This window comes from Schistocerca nitens, chromosome 3 (genome assembly GCF_023898315.1).
Source record: "Schistocerca nitens isolate TAMUIC-IGC-003100 chromosome 3, iqSchNite1.1, whole genome shotgun sequence".
In the NCBI taxonomy this organism is placed as follows: domain Eukaryota; kingdom Metazoa; phylum Arthropoda; class Insecta; order Orthoptera; family Acrididae; genus Schistocerca; species Schistocerca nitens.
The window spans coordinates 273,618,532-273,632,249 of NC_064616.1; the positions used below are offsets into that span (position 1 = coordinate 273,618,532).

At 39.9% G+C, this 13,718-nt stretch overlaps 1 protein-coding gene across 2 annotated transcripts in view; it reads left to right on the forward strand.

Moving 5' to 3' along the window:
- Positions 1 to 13,718, forward strand: part of LOC126248241 (constitutive coactivator of PPAR-gamma-like protein 1 homolog) — a 240,238-nt gene that overhangs the window by 121,599 nt on the left and 104,921 nt on the right. For both annotated transcript variants that reach the window (XM_049949081.1, XM_049949080.1), the window contains exon 10: positions 7,576 to 7,685. In XM_049949081.1, coding sequence (XP_049805038.1) covers positions 7,576 to 7,685 — 110 coding nt within the window. The remainder of the gene's footprint in view (positions 1 to 7,575; positions 7,686 to 13,718) is intronic.

The window sequence follows — 13,718 nt, forward strand, 5'->3', positions numbered from 1 at the left end:
TTGCTAGTTTCATCATTAAAAATTCCTTTTTCCCTAATAATCAACCCTTATTAAAACTGTTTTAACGTGGAGTAGAGGTAACAGTTTTATCTGTCAATTCCATATTTCCCAAAACATTTGCACAACAAATCACACCAAAAACAAAGCATTTTGGAGAGATCTTCAGTTCCGCACAGCAGTTAAACAGCATATTTTTGTAAGACATAAATGTAAATATGAAAACTATAAATTATTTAGGAATAAAGGAAACAACTCACCGAAAGGCATAAGTGCTGTGTCATTGATAAATTCACAAACAAAAGACACAGAGCTTTGTTGCTAGCTTTCGGAATCAACTTCCTTTTTCAAGCTGGTAGGAAAAACATGCACACACTCAATCAGATGCACGTGCCAGGCTCTGTCAATTGTGATCAGTTGACAGACAGCTCTTTCCTGGCCCAAGGTGAGGTACTGGGTTTAGGTGGGGTGGTAGGGTGGGTTTGGGTGACAGGTGGAGAGAGGCAGAAGGTGGGTTGGGGGTGGGAGTGGGCTAGTTAGGGGTGCAGGTAGAGTGGGCAGGTGGCAGACAGCTGGGCACATGATTTCACTGACTAGGGTGTGAGATAGCAGCACACAACTAGCTAACATGAATTGGGCAGGGGTACTAGAACAGGTGTGTGTGTGTGTGTGTGTGTGTGTGTGTGTGTGTGTGTGTGTGTGGATATCGCATGGGAGATCTGTGTATTAAGTCTGGAGGATATTGCCTAAAGGCCTTCAGCATACTGGGCGAGGGAATTCTCATCACCGCAGATGCATTTGCCACAGGTGACCAGGCCATATGGGAGGGATTTTTGGTGTAGAAGGGTGGCAGCTGTCAAAGTGCAGGTACTGTTGGTGGGTTTGATGTGGGCCGAAGGGTGGATGGAACAGTGTGAGAGGAGGAGATCGACAGCTAGGAAGGTGGCTCGATGGATGGAGAAGGGCCAGGTGAAGTGAATGGGAGAGAAGTTGTTAAGATTGTGGAGGAATGAGGATAAGGTGTCCTGCTGGGCGTGTTTCCTCCAGGAGCCCTATGAAGAATTTAGGATAGGAGGATGTCATGCAAGTGTCCATGGTTGTGCCATGAGTTTGTTTTTTATGCCTTCCCTTCAAAGGTGAAGTAGTTATGGGTTAGGATGCAGTTGTTTAAGTATACGAGGAATGAAGTGATGGGTCTGGAATCTGCAGGGCATTGGGAGAGGTAGTGTTCATTCACGGCAAGACCCTGGGCATGAGGGATGTTGGTGCGTAAGGGGGTTGCATCAACAGTGATGGGTAAGGACCCGGGAAGTAAGGGTGTGGGAATAGTGGAGAGCCGCTGCAGGAGGTGGTTGGTATCTTTAATGTGGTAGGCTAGGGTTTGGACAATTGGTTGCAGATGTTGATGAGCAAGGGCTGAGATTCTTTCAGTGGTGACACTGTAACCAGCCACAATTGGGCACCCAGGATTGTTAAGTTTGTGGATTTTGGGGAGCATGTAGAAGATGGGTTTGTGGGCTGTTGTGGGGGTGAGTAGGGAAATGGATTCAGGGAAGAGGTTTTGGGAAAGGCCTAAGGATTTCAGCTGGGATTTATGGTCATGTTTGACTTCTGGGCTGGGGTCACTTTGGCAGAGCTTGTTGGTGGAGGTGTGGGACAACTGGCAGAGGCCCTCTGCCAGGTAGTCACTTCTGCTCATCACAAAGTTGGTGGAACCTTTGTCTGCTGGGAGGAGGATCAGATTAGGATCCATTTTTAGGTGATTAGGGAGGACACTTTGGAAGGATGGTGAGGCCAGGTTGAAAGTTAGGAATTCCTGGAAGGCAACCAGGGGATGGTTAGGCAAGAGTGTGGAAGAGTCGCAGCTGGATTGTAGTATGAGTTTGGACAGGCAGGGTTCAATGTTAGAATTGGATTAGCTTTGATCGGAGGAGTTGGTGATGAAGAATTTTGTCCACTGTGGGGAGCGGGAGGAGGAGAGTAGGTCTTTCACAAGTCCAACATGTTTAAACCTGCGAGGTGGGCTGAATGTGAGGCCTTTGGATAGGACTGAAGCTTCTGTGGGGCTGAGGTTTTTATTGGGGAGGTTAACAACAGTGTTCTGAGATTGTTTTGGTTTTGGATTTTGTGGAGTGTTGGTAGGGGGTTCTGGAGGTTGTGGTGTGTTGAAAAGGTCAGCTAGGCAAGGTCTGGGTGTTATGAAGAGTTGACATGGAGGAGCACTGTAAGTAGGATTGGGGTAGGATAGTGGTGGCCCAAGGCAGGAGTAAGATTTCAGCAGGATGGATAACTTGTGGAGGTTGTGATTGGAATGTTCTTGTAGGTGTCAGGATTTCAATTTGGGTGATGATGAGGTGTAGGTAGTGGGGATTGCATAGTAACTGTATTTTGTGGAGGGAATGGAGGTGGTTCGGGGATGCCTGTGCCATGGAGAGAGGTTTTTGTAGAACCAGGTTTATGAGGGAGAGGGACTAGTGGAATCTGAAAAGACAAAGCTCATTGTGGAAGAAGGGGTTGAATCCAGAAATAGGGATATTTATGGTTAGGCCATGGGAGGTGGGTGGCGTAGGCAGCATTTTAGAAACAGGATATGGGACAAGGTTTTGGTTAGGGATAGGGAAACTTTTCTGAACTGATGCAGATAAATAGAGCAAGGGTCCATTGCATTTGGTGGGAGGGGTGGGGAGATGGAAGGAAGTAGGTGTTGAAATTGGTTGGTAAAGGTTACAGTGGGAGTTGAGTAACAATGATAAGTGTAAGGAGAGTTTTGGTGGGAAGGGGTAGTATTGTGACTGAAGTATATCTGAGTGCACATGATACATTGTCAGGCGTGCAAAATAAATTCGATTGCACGTGATGTGTCGTCCAGCATAAGAGATAAAAAGAAAACAACGTTAGGAAGATCGGGAGCGGTATGTGAAGGAGGGAAGGATTTTGTGTTGGTAGAAGTGTGTTACACTGTTACCAGCAGTCGCATGGCATGTGACCACATTTGTCGCAGCCAGTACGGAGTGTGTCATAAAGACGGGAGGGAAGAAACATAAGAGAAACAAATGGATGGACAAGAGGGGGCTGCTAGATAAGTGACAGTAAGAAGGACGAACAACACCTAGATAATGTACAGAAGGTTCTGGTTGAGAATTACGAATTATTTAGAATGATGCAGTGCTTCTGCCTTTCGGTGAATTGTCTCCTTTATTCCTAAATAATTCATAATTCTCAACCAGAACCTTCCGTACATTATATATATGAAAACTGTCTGTTATGGCACTTCAACTTCCAACACATCCAAATTAATATGCTACCTGCTTGGTTTGTTTCCATCAACCAGTCACAAAACAGGGCACGTGACATCAAGCAAACTTGTTTCTGGTGGTAGAACACACTGAGAATGTCTACATCAATATGTACTCAATATTATTTTTACCATTTTGTGAAATGAAGTCTGTGGTGACAATCTGATTTGTAGTGTAGCCCAAGTAATGAAAGAAGCAAAACAGTGAGGCACCATATTGATTACTTGTTTAAAACACCAAAAGGAAAAGAGCACTAAAGAATTCCTCAAAACACGACATTTTTCCTCTGATGTGTTGTTCAAAAAGACAAGGAAATTGGGCTTTGGCAGATAAGCTCTTACAAGCCGACACTACACTCAGACATAAAGTTTTAAACAGAAAATGATCGTTTTATGGTTGTAATCATACCTGAGCCTAGAGAACAAAAATAAAGATGCAGGTTCAACATTAAATAACCGTTGTTTACCAATATCAGTAAACTGCTGCTTCCAGATTTATAAAATTTGTACACGTGGCCGGGTAAATGCCACATTTTGTGATATCTTGTAAAAGCTGAGGATTTCATGTTATGTTTGCAAAAACTGCTGAATTCAAGTTATTTGTCGTGCCAGCATTTGTGAGAAATATTCCTGTCCCAGATATTGGTACACCACACTCTTTCCATCAAACACTATACAGTGACCTGTGGAGTTAGAATGTGATGTGTGTACGCTTCTGTGGTAGCAGACATTATCAGTGAACTGCCCCAGTGTTTACATGGGTGGCAAGTTACTCACACAGTCCATCACTGGCCCATGAAATGCAGCAAATGATCATCCCTATCATATTGCTTCCAACACGGGGCACCAAGCTGATCGAAGGGCAAACCCTTTTGGATTGTCTGCTGAAACATTGCGATCATTCTGCAAATTGAGGCAACAAAACTTCTGAGAAATTATTGCTGTGTTGACTCTGTGTAAAACTTTCATTTGGTTATCTTAAAACATATGTTTTGTGAAAACCTTGTGGTGTGAAGGAAGCAAGAAGATACATTTAAAGACAGTGGGACCTACAGCTTAATGTGGACTTTGAGCAATGATGCAAATTGTTATTTTTCACATATACATGTCATTACCAGGCTTGACAAAAATAAGTGAAAGACAAGGCTTTCATAATTGCACTCTGGACCATCAAATTTGTAGTCTCTGTATGAGGATTCTATAAATGGAAGATTAAATTCAGGTTGTGCCACTCCCAGTACTGCAAAAATAAATGCTTAAAATAACAATAATACTGTCAATACCCCAGGTGATAGCCAATCCACTATTTCATGTTTTGTTCACAAATACTGTTGAATTCACATTATTTGTCATGCTATCATTTGTGAGAAATATTCCTATCCCTAGATATTGGTACGCCATATACTTTCCATCAAACACCATAGAGTAACTTGTGGAGTACAAATGTGATATGTGTGTACTCGTGTCTTGATGGAAAGTGAGTAGTGGCCAAATATCTTACAATACTACACAGTGACGGCTCCTGAGTATACATTCTGGGTGTTCACAAATTTTTACACTGGAGGACTTAGCACCTTCATATTCAGCTGTTGCCAAGTGAACAAATGAGTTTAAATTTGGTCTGTTTACTGGTTGGCCAATACATGCCAGTGCACCTCAGAAATTATAGAAAAATGGCGCAAAATGGTCACGGAGGATCACCGACTGAAAGTGCGAGAAACTGCTGAAGCTGTAGGGATGTCAAATGAAAGAGCATATCATATTTTACCATTGGAATGGAATATGAGAACATTATCTGTTAGATGTGCTAGATGGGTGCTACAATTCTTAACATAGGATCAGAAATGCATCGGAGTAGAAATGTTCGAACAATATTTCACCTATTTGCAGAGAAACCAACAAGTTTTTTTGCACAGGTAAAAATCTTTGTGGCAGTCAGGGGTCTTATTTGAACTGAACGAGAGCAGACAGTTAGGAATGAAACTTTTTAAATTTCTGGCAAGTGGTACAAAAGAAACTTTGATCCACTACTATACAACAGAGACAAAACAACAGTCAGAGCAGTGGAAACATGTTGATTCTCCACCATAAGGCAAAGGCAGCTGAGAAGGTCATGGCATCAGCTTTTTTGGACCCACCTACAGCAAAAGATATGCAAAAAGGGGTCATGTTTGGCAAGGAAGAAAGTCTTCTTTCATCAAGACAATGCACACCCACACACAAGTGTCATTGCCATAGCAGAAATGCATGCACTCAAATACGAATTGTCCACAGCTCCATCAGACTACCATCTCTCCCCCAAGCTCAAAACTTTCCTCTGTTTAGGGAGATTCTCTTCAAATGAAGAACTGACACCAAAGTTGACGGGTATTTCGCTGGCCTCAGGGAACCATATTTTCAAGATGGGATCAAGGCATCTGAACATTGCCAGACTAAATGCATTAGTGTACAAAGAGACTACATTGAAAAATAAAAATAAACTTTTACTGACTGAAATCATTTCTTTCTATTCCATTCCGAGACCTTTTCAAACTATCTTGATATTGTGGTTCATCGCTTTGTGGTAGTCAGGGGTCTTATTTGAAGTGAATGTGAACAGACAATTAGGAATGAAACTTTTTAAATTTCTGGCAAGTTGTACAATTATTCTCTTCCCTCTGCCAGTCATATCTGCCACATTACCACTGATATTATCATCAGTCCAGCCTCCCCCTTTTTACTTTTTGACTATGTACCTCATTCAGCCATGCTTCATCAAACCAAACATCATCATCAAAATTTGTCCCTAGTAACACGCTAAGAAAGTGACAATCTCAGGTTGTTATACCTTGGCATCCCATTAATAACTTGCAGCCAAAAATAGATTTATAGTGGAGTTCTAACTTTTCACAACTCATAACAAAGGCAATTTACTATCTTGAAACAGGTTTGCTGTTACAAGGGTGGTATGTAGCTTCTTAAGTGTTGGATGCTCCTTGAATAGTATGCATATATTCCATAATGAATCATATCTTCCTGAAAAAGAGTCAACTTTTGTGATCCCTCTTCTGAGGCATCTCTTCATCCCAGGTGTCACCAATTGATATGACTCACCTGATTCTTGTTTCATGAATTTCTCCTTGCCGAATCTTGTTACTGATCATTCACTGATTTGTAGAGCAATTGCAGCTGACGGCTTATAATCACACCATGACAGACACTTTGAAAGTGTCCTAGGAATGTGCAGGCCTCAGTCTGGTCCTCTTTAGACAACCTTTGTCATACATAGTCAGGCATGTGAGGCTAACAGTCACCCGAATCTCTTACTACGGTGGCTCATTAAGGACTTGCTAGCACAGTGCTTTATGCAGCACAGTGCAGCAGAAGTGACAGCATAGTGAGATCCACCAGTGCCAGGCTTCCATTGGTGTATAGGTGTCAGGAGCAGTCCAGTCAAGTAAAAAATCAGACTACAGTGAAATAAAATGTTATATCTTTCTGGGATTTAGTGGTCAAGGAAGTGGTCGGCTAATGACTCACAAACAAATTAATCAACCTAGACAACTATGTTTTCGATACTGGTAATTCATAAAATCTGTTTAATTGCTTGATTTTTTTTAAGAGGTGTTTTTATTCTGATCATTTATTAATATTGTGATGCCTGACACCAGATTAGGTGAAAGCTTCCCTGACTGATGATTATTGCAGATCATGTAGGTCTGTGTGGGAGTGGTGCACTGTTTATTTGTGCATATCACTTGTGCCACAAAGTCATTTCGTTTCATCTTTTATGCATGTGCTCTCAAGATGCTCCAGTTCATCTGTGAAGTGTGAGCTGTAAATTGTGGCTGATTTTCGAAGCACGTGTCTTGATCAGTGTCACAAGGTACAAATAAGCACAAATTGTACTACATTTTTGAATCACTTTATGGCTGTATAGGTGCCAGTAGTAAAGACAGTCCAGCTACACTTGGAAAGCTTGCAGGGCAGATAAGTGATGCTTCATTAACTCTGCAGCTATGCAAAAATTCTGTGATATAAAAATATTTAATAGTTAGTTACATAGTTTTTGATTTTGACAGTAATAACTTCATTATTATAGAGGGCAGTGTGAAAATGATTTTATGTTTTTGTGAATCACAATTGGATACTCATTCACCATTTATCCATAGTTTTCCATTGGTGACGATTTAACATGCACATCGCTTAAATACATAGTATCATTTACTGTTTGGTAAAATTAGTTATCTTTCCTTTCTTCATTTGTGTTATAGGTCATTTATACATATATTTTAAACTCACAGGTACCAATTCAGTTAGTACTGTCAATGGAGCACACTCAGGAACTCTGATTATTAGTGTGTCCAGCTCCAGTAGTAGCTCAAGTGCCACATCTCCTAGTCGTACTCCTGAGGTATGTATTGATTTCAGCCCTCATATTCTCATGTATAATGGCATATTATAACCGGTGGACTCACTAATAATTACTGGTTTTTTCAGTCTGTAAAAGTTAAAGACAATCTGGAATCATAATAGTAAATCTATTCTGTCTAATGAAATATTGTATTGAAGTTACATTGATGGAGAACAGCAGTGCCAAAATGGTAATCTGTTTTTGAAAATATAAATTTCAAAAATATAGTATCATGTGCTTATCTAGTATGTAATCATTTAATTACAGTGTGTGTGTGTGTGTGTGTGTGTGTGTGTGTGTGTGTGTGTGTGTGTGTGTGTCAGTCAAACCAATTTGAGTACCCAGAAAAAATAACCTAACAAATAAAACTTGTCATTTGTCATGAGCACAGGTATTTTCACAGACCAACAAAAGTTTCTCGACTGTCTTGCCATTTCAGTTTTACAGTGTGTCTGTTGCATTTCATAAAGCATATACACTCCTCTTGTTTTCTGGTAAAGTGCTGCTATCTCACAGTCCATCTTCTTGTGTAGCATCCGTGGTAGCAGCCATTTAAATAACCACAGTGGTGGCTCCATTTTCAGTGAACTGCCCCTGTGTTTACATGGTCGACAAGTTACTCACGCAGTCCATCACTGGCTCATGAAATGCAGCAAATTGTCATCCCTGTCTTATTGCTTCCGACATGGGGTACCGACCTGATCGAAGGGCAAAACCCTTTTGGATTGTCTTCTGAAGCACTGCGATCATTCTGCAAATTTATGCAACAAAACTTCTGAGAAAATATTATTGTGTTGTCACTCTTCAAAACTTTCATTTATGTGTTTTAAAAGATATATTTTGTGAAAGCCTTGCGGTGGGAAGGACGAAAGAAGATATGTTGAAAGACAGTAGGAACTATAGCTTAATGTGGACTTTGAGAATGATGCAAATTGTTATTTTTTGCATATACATGTCATTACCAGGCTTGACAAAAATAAGTGAATGATGGGGCTTTCAGAATTGCACTCTGGGCCATCAAATTTGTAGTGTCTGTATAATGATGCTATAAATAGAAATTAAATTCAGGAAGTGCTGCTCCCAGTACAGCAATTATAAATGCTTAAAATAATAATAATAATAATAATAATAATAATAATAATACTGTCAATACCTCAGGTGGTAACCAGTCCACTGGTGCCCATCATAGCACTGCAACCTGACATCGAATTCTGGGAAGTTCAACTTACCACAAAAACAGAGGGAGTCGGAGCTTTCGCAAACTTTCCACCAAAAGGAAGATATTCAAAGGAACACTGGACGTCAACACGCTAATCGGAGCAGGTAAATCACAAGGACTAGAAAAGATCCTGAATAAAGATTGAAATTGGGAATCTAAGAAACTTGAATAATAGGGAAGATTATAGACTTCAGCGATTGGAGACTGTTCAAGAGCAAAATAGGCAGGGAAATATGCAGAGGAGCTCCGCTCCTGGGAACAGCTTTTGCAGTCAACAAAATTATCTTCCACTCAGTAACAGACCGATGATGATGAGGCTCAAATGTGCTAGTAAATCATACATGATGACAACGTACAAGCACCAGTAAACCAAGATAACAGTTGAGACAAAGAAGTCTATAAGTTCTGGGACAAACTACAGAAATCAATGAGAAAAATCTGTAAAGAACATGTTGAAATTTTTATTGATGATTTAAACTCATGATTAGACACAGGAAAGAAATTCCAAGGAATGATAGGACAGTAGCCTAGAGACAAACTCATTAACAAAAAAGGCCGGAGACTGGTCAAGCAATGTTACTGACACTTTATGGGGTCAATGACGACTCACTTAAAGGAAAAAAAGAAAAAAAAAAAAAACAAGAAAACCAAAATGTGGAGATGATCAGTGGTCAAACCTTTAGGAGAATACCAAATCAGCCATATAGCAATTAGATCCAAGAACCACAGAGAAATAGTAAATGTGCAAGTCAGAAGAAGGGCAAACATAGACTCGGATCATTATCTCACTAGAATCAAACTCGGGTTAACACCAAGTAGGATGAATAAGACCACAGTGATATCAAAGTCTGACTTGACAGAATTAAAATAAAGTATCACAAAGGAATGGAAGGTAGAGGCAGCCACAACCTGGAAAAAATTCGAAGAGAAAGTAACCAGTAAAATGAATGAGGAAATTCTTCTAGTCAAAAAGAAGAGACATTCATGTGGAATGACACACAAGAAAACAGTTAGAGTAGGAAAACAGCATACAACTATTGGAATAGTGATGAAACAGAAGTTCATCTGGCAGCATACATAGAGACGAGAAATCGCACAACGGGAGACATCGACAGAGTCAAAAGATCTATTAAAGGGAATAGAAGAGAATTTCCAAAACTATAACAGGAGAGCTTCTACTAGACACTTAACATTAGAATTGTAGGAGACTAACCACAAAATCTCTGTTACAGAAAAAAAAGATGGACAACTGGCACTGAACAACAAAGAGAACTCAGTCAGCTATTGATTGTCCTGAACTGGCAAAAAGATTCCCAAGGAACCAAAAGGTCAAGAAAAATACTAAGTCAGAAGCACCAGATGAATTGGAGGTTGAGAGAGAAATCATGAAACTGAAAAATTATAGAACAGCAGGAGATAACATTGTAGCTGAAGTGTTAAAGGAAGATGGGCCAAATACCATACAAATGTCATACGTGATGTACGGGAGTCCGACGTAATACAAGCAGAATGGAAATGCGCAGTTATATACCCTGTGCATAAGAAATGGGATAGGACGAATGTTAATAGTTACAGAGGGATATTTTTACTCCCTGTCACATTCACAATTCTGTCACAGTGCTTGCTAGATAATAACAGCTGGGAAACAAGTTAGGGGAATGCAATGCTGGTTTCAGACCAAGGAGCTCATTTACAGAACAGATAATTTAAAAACAGTCCTGAGATGCCAAGCAAGAAGAGGGAGACCGTATATACCTTTATAAATTTTGAGAAGGTATATTACGATAGATTGACCATCACAAAACTGGAAGGGAGAAGCCTCTATGAGAAAACAGTTAACTAATAAATGCACAGTAATGAACATGAAACCCAAAATTAGTAGTGGGAGAATTATCAGAGTACTTAGAGGTTAGAACAGGTGTGAGGCAGGGTGATGGCATTTCACTACTATTGTTCAACATAATATTAGACAAAGTTCTCAGGGAAAGGGAAAAGCATTTGAAGATACAGGGGATTTATAAACCACTCAATCTTAGACATAGAGGGAGGCAGCAGATATGCAATATAAAAGTATGGGAGGGAGAGACAGCAGGTGCACGTGATTTGAATCCATCAGACGGACATCCTCCACCCATCACCCTCTTCGCAGCAGAGTCCCCTGTCTCTGTTCTGTCACCCCCTGCCACTCCACTCCCCCATGTTATCGTCGTCATGCTCTGCATAAACTCACAGGCAACAGTGCTGATGTGTACTCTTAACTCGAAAAGGGATTCATCTGAATGGTAGCAAAGCTTTCATTCTTTTACCATTTAAAAATTAACACTTCATTAATATCTTGAATACTACATGCACCTGAAAGAGGACAACTTATGAAGTACCAAGACTACCTAACAGCATATTATTTGGACTACAGCCATCATTGAGTGACCAAACAGTAACTAAGACTTATCAGATACAATTATACTTCTTAGTGTCACTACTGCTTCTCATTATCTGAAGTAATAAAGAGCATGATATTGTATATCTCAATTACTGTTCCACAATAAACTTCTCAATATCACTGTCATGGCAACCACCTCTCACATTTGGTTAGTATCACTACTTACACCATCATTTTTTTCTCACAAGGCGAGGCCACGACATTGGGATCACAGATTTACTTCAAACTTTGTACACCTTCAGCAGGCCATTAAAACAACATAATGTGCAAGTAGTAAGGTGCACTACTCTGTCAATTCTGAGAAAATCGCAAGAGAAATTTTACGCGTCAGTTATTTGGCTTGTGTATCTGTGCTTAGGTGGTCAAGTGATTAGCATTTGAGCTTCATACGACAAACGTGTATGAGGTCACGATTCAACTCCCACTTAATTATTAAACTATTTGTTTTGTCACTGGTCATATTGTTTAATTTATATAACATTTGAGAGGTAATATAATTTCAAAAAACTGCATGTATTTACATCAAGATTTAGTGAATTTCATGTTCTTGGACTACTTAATATTTTTAAATAAATTTAATTATTAGAACAAACATATTTATAACTGTTGACAAGTAATCGAAGGAACAAATAGTTTTCCTGCAAATGTATGCCTGTTGTGATTTGCAAAATCCCTTACACAAGCAATCTCGTAAGGTACCCTGAGCTACTTTGCACATCTATGTTTCAAGCTGCAGAGACAGAGGCAGACTCCATTTGGCAGTTAACCTGCATAGCGGTGAGATGTTGCTAATGTAGCGAGAACGAATAGTGTAGGTGCAAATTGTTTTTTTTTTTTTACATATCACAGGATATACACTTGTATTGCAGATATGCCAAAAAATGAAGGTGACTCTCTGTTTGGCTTGGGCTTTCCAAGCCTGTCCCTCATCCCTGAACATTTAATTAAAATAGAAAATAGTCAAATAACATACGAAATTCGTCACAACTTCACACGCACATGGTTTATTATTATTATTATTATTATTATTATTATTATTATTATATTACCTCTCAAATTTCATATAAAATAATGTGACCAGTGATGAAAAACATATAGATTAAAAAATTATTGTTATCAAAATCCGAACCTTCGCCTCAATCACATTCTTGCCAAGCACGAACGCTATCTGCTTGACTGCAATGACTTCTTAAAATCAGCATCTTTGTAGGTACATCAGTTTCATGATAGACGCGTAAAACTTCTTTTGCGGTTTTTTTTCAGAATTTCCACATTAGTGCACATTACTACTTGCACATTATGTTGTTATGGCATAGTAGAGATGTACAAAGCTTGAAGTTAATCCATGATCCCAACGTTGTGGCCTCCCCTTGTCAGTACAGCAAATTCATAAACACAAGACAGTAGAAGAATTACAATCAGTACGCATTCCAATTATACCTTGTAGATCATACATAGGATTCTAAAACAGATGGTAGATCAGGAAATAAAGGAAACACAGTGAACCAGAAAATCTCAGTTTTGCTAGGTATCGATCTGTCAAAATGTGGCATACACCTTAGGAATTCTGCCTACCCCTCTGTTTGTAGACCTTTGCTGGTAGTCAGAATTTGTTTTTAATGGTTAAAAACAAACAGGAACATTGAACAAGTTTCACTTTTTTATATTCAGAAAGATTTAAACTGTATTGGTGGCACTTTAAAATCTGTCAGGTGACGGTGCATTGGGCTACTGTTGGTAGAAATTCTATCCAACAAGTAAAGAACCTTCAGAAAGCTTCATGCCTCGGGAGAATATGCAATTGAAACTGAGCTGCACAACACTTTGAACAATAGCAAAGGTGTTGTCATGCATCCCCAAAGAGAAATTGAAAGTGGAGTGGGCCGAAGAAGACATTGTGGGCACAACACGTCAAGAGCTTGTTAAGGCAGGTTTCCTTTGCTTAAACATGCAGCCTTATGTCCCAAACCCAATGTGCTGTTTTAATGCCAGCGCATTGGGTGCACAAGCCTCGGTTGTAAAGGAGAAGCAACTTGTGGCAAATGTGGTAAGGTCAATCGCTAATATCCATCTCCTCTGAAGTGTGTAAACTGCTTTGGGGATCATGCTGTCTGGAGTAAGGACTTCATTATCTTCCTCAAGGAAAGAAAGTTACAGGAGATTAAAACAACCAAGTGCATCCTATATGAGGAGGCCAAAAAGACCTATAAGGTCATGCAGCCCTCCACGTTCATTACCTTATTTGCTTCAGTTCTTAAACAGCCAGTTCAGAAAACCAATGCTGCTGCACAAATGGGGGTTGCTAGTGTCGGCACTAGCATCTGCGTTTATCAATGTGCTTGTGCTGCTGCTATATTTTTGAAGCCCATATCTC